Source organism: Belonocnema kinseyi, chromosome 4 (genome assembly GCF_010883055.1).
Source record: "Belonocnema kinseyi isolate 2016_QV_RU_SX_M_011 chromosome 4, B_treatae_v1, whole genome shotgun sequence".
Lineage (NCBI taxonomy): Eukaryota > Metazoa > Arthropoda > Insecta > Hymenoptera > Cynipidae > Belonocnema > Belonocnema kinseyi.
The window spans coordinates 101,222,242-101,229,477 of record NC_046660.1 but is presented as its reverse complement, the minus strand read 5'-3'; the positions used below and the strand labels follow the sequence as shown (position 1 = coordinate 101,229,477).

The 7,236-nt window shown below is 33.8% G+C and overlaps 1 protein-coding gene across 3 annotated transcripts in view; it reads left to right on the top strand.

The window, feature by feature from the left end:
- Positions 1-7,236, top strand: part of LOC117171838 (uridine phosphorylase 1-like) — a 41,812-nt gene that overhangs the window by 27,282 nt on the left and 7,294 nt on the right. The window contains exon 1 of one of the 3 annotated variants that reach the window (XM_033359473.1): positions 2,960-3,142. The exons of 1 other annotated variant lie outside the window; for it this stretch is intronic. Coding sequence is in view for 1 of the 2 variants with exons in the window: in XM_033359471.1 (XP_033215362.1) it covers positions 5,874-6,013 (140 nt within the window). In the remaining variant the exon portion in view is untranslated. Of the gene's footprint in view, positions 1-2,959; positions 3,143-5,521; positions 6,014-7,236 lie in introns of those variants that run through there. One more of the 3 variants, XM_033359471.1, reaches the window with a different exon arrangement.

The window sequence follows — 7,236 nt, the reverse complement described above, 5'->3', positions numbered from 1 at the left end:
GGATTTTTTCATCAGGTTTTTTGCAGTTTGCCCTTCTAGTGACCTTGAATCTGACCTGGTAGAGGTCAATGGACCTCGGGTTCGAAATCAGGGACCCCAAAAACCTATGTATGTATTTTTCTGGATTTTTCTATCGGGGTTTTTTGCAGTTTGACCTTTAAATGACCTTGAATCTAATGTGATGTAGGTCAACAGACCTTGGATTCGAAATCAGCGACCCCAAATACCTATATATGTATTTTTATGATTTTTGTTATTGGGTTTCTTCCCAAAAACACTGCATAGAAGCGTCGAAGTTTTCATTTGTGTGAAGGATGCTTGGAGTGAATAGGGGGGTTGAAGGTGGTCCGTTTAATGTGGAATTGACTTTTTATTGTTATTAGATACTGTAGGAATTTTTTCAACAATCAATACAAATTACGGCCAACACAAATTACACCGGCACACAAAAACGTGGCCCGTCCGACAGACTACGCTAGCATATCTATATGTTTTTGGGGTCCCTGAATTCGAATCCGGTGTCTAAATAACCAAGTTGGCTCTTATTTTTCTGAAAACGAAAAAATTGACGTAAAATCGACAAAACAGCGATTTTTCAGGTATATTTTTGCAAAAATAAATATATTTTCTCGCCCGGTGGACTTAACCAACATATTTATATGTCTTTTGGGTCGCTGAATTTGAATATGAGACCCAAATCACCAATTTGGCTTATACTTTTTCGAAAATCGCAAAAATAGACGTAAAATCGGCGAATACAGCGATTTTTCTTGTATACTTTTGCAACAAACAAATTTTTCATGCCCGTTGGCATGAAAAATGCCTATTTTTGCACAAAAAAAATCTTTATCGCCGGTGGACTTATCCAGCATATCCTTATGTTTTTGGGGTCACTGATTCTGAATCCGGGGTTCAAATAACCCGGTTGGCTCATATTTTATCGAAAAACGCAAAATTAGACATAAGACGTTTTAGGACAGCAATCAGGGCATATAAAACACCTTGTTACTTGTGCTTATGGGACAGTCGAGATCGCGTTCGTCATTACAAAAAAAAATGATGACCAAAAAGAACATCGTTTGAGCAAGGACAAAAAAATATAATTGAAGATCCTATAGTTGACCCAAAAGAAGTTTTGATTCCACCCCTTCATATAAAGCTGGGTCTTATGAAACAGCTTGTCAAAGCGCTTGACAAGGATGGCGATTGCTATGCGTATTTGGAAGATCAATTTCCACAACTCTCCGAAGCAAAATTAAAAGAGGGGATCTTCAATGGACCGCAGATAAGAAAAATGTTGCACGATCCAGAATTCATTACAAAAATGTTTGGCACTGAAAAAGATGCCTGGCTTAGTTTTAAAAATGTTGTAAAAAACTTTTTAGGCATTAAGAAAAGTCCAGACTATCAAAATGTGGTTTCAGAAATGGTAACAAACATTGGTAAAATAGGCTGCCTTATGAATTTGAAGCTACATTTTCTTCATTCGCATATAAATAAGTTTCCAGGCAACCTGAGAGACTTTAGTGAAGAGCAAGGCGAACGTTTCCACCTGGATATAAAAGGGATGGAGGGGCGATATCAGGTATGTTGGGATATCAACATGATGGCTGACTACTGTTGGAGTTTAAAATGAGATCAAGTCAATCAAGGTACCAAATGAAAGCGAAACCCACTGCGTAGGTCTTTTGAGGACAAAAGGGTTCGATACAAGCGATATAAAGAAAAATAAAAGCACCCTATGAGCGTGAGGGCAAGGGGACTCACGGTAATAAAGCTCCCCAAAGGGAACAGAATTTACTACGTCCACGTCGCTGTTCCTGGGTAACGCTAAAAGTAAATAAAACTTATTTACAAAAAATCCTACTATTGCCATGCAATGAGACTAACGCAAATTAAAAACCCCGAAACGTGAGACGCAAAGGGAATCTACAGTGAACGATAATCCCAGTCGAGGAAGGTAAAGGTTTAAAGGTTTTCGTCGATCTTATGTCTAATTTTGCGTTTTTCGATCAAATATGAGCCAGCTGGGTTATTTGAACCCCGGATTCAGAATCAGTGATCCAAAAAACATAAGGATATGCTGGAGAAGTCCACCGGGGATGAAGATATATTTTTTTTGCAAAAATATGTATGAAAAATCGCTGTTTTCGTCGTTTTTACCTCTATTTTTGCATTTTTCGATCAAATATGAGCCAGCTGGGTTATTTTGACCTCGGATTCGGATTCAGCGACCCAAAAAACATAAGGATATGCTGATTTAGACCACCGGACATGAACAATTTTTTTAGTCGAAAACAATTGTGTCGTCGTCATGCTGCGCCGCGCGACTTTTTTGAAAGTGAGCAACAACTCGTTTGCACCATCGGAGCCGTGGCAACCAAGTTGCATAATGATTGAAATTTTACGCTCTTCAGTTCTATGAAAATTCGCACCTCGGAGACTGTCACCCATTGGGATCAGGCGTATCGGACACTGTAAGCTCACGTGGTCTTACCCATCAGCCAATCGGCGTCGAGTTACAGGACCGTATCGATGCGATGTTTTGGATCAGGTACCCCTGATAGTATACTAATGTTATAGAACAACATTTTTTTTTTAATTTTACAATAAATGAAAGGAGAATAGAAATACAAATATGTATTATTCTTCTTTATTATGTAATTATTATTTTCACACAGAAAACTAACCATAATTCTGAAGATCACAGAGACATCTGCTTACAATTAGTCAACTTTTTTTTCGGAATGTATATTGATATGTTTTGTACGAAAATTACATTTTTTTCCAGTGTTCGGTAAGATGTTTTCACTTACCTCAATAATGTTTAGAACAGAGATTTAGTGTAATAACTTCATAAATATATATGACATCATTATTGTACAAAACCAATAAAAAAAACCGTCAACGTAATTTAACCTGCATTATCTCGACTGCTTGCGAATCAGCTAGTATAAACGACTTCACGCATTTCAAAGCCCGGTAAAGTTAAAATATAAAATTTCATTCAGAAAAAATCCGCGAAACAGCTGATGACAGTGTCCGAGGTGTGATAGTTTCTAAGGCGTGACAGTATCCAAGGTGTGCCAGTGTCCAAAGCTACACTGTCCGAGGTTCGACTGTAGTTTCAAAAAGTTCAAAGGTAAGCCACCACTTAGACCTGGCAACCGAGATTCAGCACGGGTTACACTATGGCCACCTATTGCTGTGTTGAACCAGTGATCGAGTTCTCCATAAAAAACAAAAATTATTCTTTAATAATATGTTTGCAAATTTTAAAAAAATTCCATAAATAATTTCTGTTTTGGCACTGTTTTTTTTTAACTTTGCTCTAAAATCACTATGGCAACCGTTTACAGCTGTGGCCAATTAATAACAATACAATTTAAGAAATTGGATTTTTGCATTAACATTATACACGTCGAATTTTGCAGTGGGATCTCGGACTATTAGGTCATGTGTTGTGTAACCGGGCAATTTACAAATCTTTAGAAGAAGAGTGTGTCCAAGTTCGATTTTAACAGCTTTTAAAATAATGAGTTGAATTGTTATCTTTTTCAATTATGATACCATTCACTTGAAGCTAATATTTTTAATTTAAAGAATTTCAAAATGCAGACTTCAAGTCATGAACAATTAAAAATTAAAAGCGTTTGAAGTAGAAAATTTTTGATAAAAAACATTGATTTTTTACCATTTATTAATTATTAAAATATATAGCAGTTCTGAAAATAATTCAAAAATAATTTTAAATTGGAAAAAATAAACATTTTCTAGATTTCTCACGATTTTGAAATAAAAATTTAGAGCTTTTCAAGGTTTATTGATTCGTTCTTGAATTTAGAGCATTGAAAATGATAACGTGGATTTATATTTTTGTATGTGAATTTGAATCTTTGAACTCTATAATTTATAAAAGTTAAAAAATATAAATTTGCAGATTATCTCCATTTCATTTAAACTTGTTTAATAGGAAATTTAGGGTGAGTTTTAGATACTTCAAGATGAAGGAAACAAAAACTTTTAAAAAATCTATCGAATCAATAGAATGGAGTGAATTTAAAAGAATTCAAAAGAAACTAGAATAAATTAGTAATAACTCAGGGTGAATTTAAAATTAATTGCAAAAATGTTTTCAAATTTCTTCAAATCTTTGAAGCCCTACACCGTATGTTGGAAGTTTAAATCATACAAATAACATTGGAAATGAGCAAATTCAGTTTATGGAAAAACGATCAAAGTTGCAATAAAATGTTGAATAACTCAATTTTGTTTAAAGAATGCGCATTTTTTTAAGCAAGACAATGAAACTACGTCAGTTTTAATACCAATACATGTTATGAATTATAATAATATACATTTATGGGAATGATAAACAATTTCAGGGGTAAATTCGAGTGCGAAGTGCGAGATACGTGATGAGAATGTGTTCGTTAAAGCCGAAGGAGCTTTAACAAAAGAGAGTTCGTAATCACCAAATTATTGTTGCCGGTGATTTGACCTTTAGTTTTAAAAAGTCTGTGAAAAAAAGGCCGAGCGCGTATCACGAGGTTAAATACATTATCGAGCGCGAGAACCAACAACATTCGCGAGCCGCGCGCAGGACGCGATGAGAATGTGCCCGCGCAGCGAGCAGATGTTTTATTAGGTGTTTGAGGATAAAAAGTACAATTTTATTTTTTAATTTTGTATACCAAATTTAGTTTTTGTTTTTAATCTCAAGTTTATTGAAAGAGAAACCCCAAGCTTTTTTCTAACTTGAATAAAATAAAAAAGGAAAGGGTGTGAAAAGCCCTGTCTGAGCTGTAATGGACGAAAAATGTGTTATCTCCGTTAGCATAGTTAAAATAATTGAAATTTACGATATTCACCAAAATCCGAGACTTTTCACCCTCTCCTTCACGATAAATAATGTACCAATTTTCCCATAAACTTCTGTCCAAAAACACAACACTTTGTCCAGGTTTTCCTTAGGTTGGACAAATTTTATTTTTTGAGTCTGTATACTTGAGAAATAAAATAATGACCAGCCATATATGTACTTGCGCAATCCAAAAGTCAAGAAAAACTACAGTACAGCTGTAGCTCTTAGGGAAAACTACTGCACAGCATTTTATTACATTAAAAGATTCTTTTTTTTTTTTAGTTTTTAAGTCAAAGTTGTTTGCTCGGAGTATAACTTGGGCAAAGTTATTGTGCCGTTAAAGAGTAGTTTATGGTGAATATTTTTTGTTACTTGGATAAATATTTCAAAAGTCCTTTATTGGTCCATACTTATTTGCAATGCTAATTTTCACCTTGTTCTTTAACTTTGACATGTAAACTAGAGAATTTTGAATGATCTTGTAAAAATATATCTTAAAGATTAATTTTTTTATAGTTTCCCTTTTATTTCCATTCGCCTATATTAAACAAAATTCGCGGCCCTTCGCTTCGTGCGTAGCAGCCGGTGAGCAATAAGCATCTGTCCGGAATGCCACAGAATGCTGTTAGTGACAGTTTGTCAGTAGAGTTGCCAGAGTAAGGTTGTAGTAGTAGCTGGCAAACTGGCACTTTGGTGGGATCGAAGCCTATAAAGGTTCGCTCGTACCAACCAAGTCTATTCCAAGAGAGCCATTCGGGTTAGCGTTACATCGCTTTTCAATTTCATTTAGCAAGGAAGACATTATTTAAAAGGACTCAGAAGTCAGTACAAGTTCTTTTCTGCGGTTATTTACAGTGCAGAAATATAAAGGTGCTCTATGAAGAAAAACACAATTGGCTCATATACTTGATTTTGAGTTTTCTACTGAGTTTTGTATGCCTTTTCACTTCACGCAAGTACTTACAAGTTTGGTGATACAATTCTCGATTTTATATTAACATTTGAAAAAATGCCGGAGTGCACGTGCAAGTTTAATAGAATCGAAGGTGAAGATAATCACGAATGCCAGTTGAAACTCCCGGTAGAGAAAATCCAAGTGAAGAATTTGTATGATGGTGATAGACCTGTTGATGATCAGAGTCTCCTGAGGTAATTCATTAGAGATGTGCAGTCGTTTATTCGTATTTTTAATAAAAATGTATACACACTTGAACATTAGATTTTTCGAAATAGGAAAAAATATAATTGTATACAAAACCGGCTTGATATCCTTGGATTATTACAATTTTTAAAATCAAAATAATTTCATTTCTTTTTGTTAAAAAATGGATCCAAAAGTCAAGTCAGTGTACATTTAAATTATTTTTCTATTTCAAAAAATCCAATTGTCCAAGCGTGTCTAAATTTGTATTAAAAATTCGAATAAACGACGGCACACCTTTATAATTCATCATTTTAGTGTAAATTCTCTAAAATTATAATAAACTATTTTTTCTTAATATTTCGAAAATCCTTGAGTATTACATATTTTGTATTAAATATTTTGTATTAAATATGCATTTTCCATCTGAAATAAAATTTAAGCAATATACAAATTAAATCACTTGTCTTCAGTTATCTGTCACTGAACAAATAATAACAATATATATGTCATTCTTACACGTGCGCGGTTATCTTCGATTACATAAGACGTGCAATGCTTTCCAAATGATGCGCATCATTTTTATCTAATCCAAAATTAAAAGGCTTAATTCATTTTTAACATGAATGAAGGAAGATTATCATTATAGTTAATTAAGAACTGTAATGACATGAAAATTATTTAAGATAGCTTTAACTTAAAATAAATGTTAATTTAAGGAATGCATTTCCTTTTCTTCTTCTGGCTATGGCATTGCACTTTCGAGGATATTTTGAAGCATGTACAGAAATTTTTCCTATTTCCTTCCTCCTTGCACTTTCTGAGCGATAACTTTGTACTACACCTGTTCGTTGAGAGCATGGCGTTTAAAACCTCAAAACAGGTTTCAAGTCTTTGGTAAATTTAAAATTGCCTAACCGAGGAAAAATATCATCATGCTGAACCTGTTTCTTGTTCTCAGCAAAGTTCCTTATACATTAATCACCCTTATTCATTTTTCTTTGGTCTGCTTTGAATTATTATTAAAAAAATGTATGGATTCATCAAACAGAAATGCTTTTTATTTCAGCTTCAGTTTTCTGCAAATGATCTTTTTTATTTTGATCATAAAATAAAAAGTTAGGCCACAGAAAGTTCAAAGGAAATAGATTGTGCTGTATACGAAAATGAGTGTGCTTATATTTTGGGCTTATAATTAATGAATTAATTGAATCAAATATTTTGAATATTT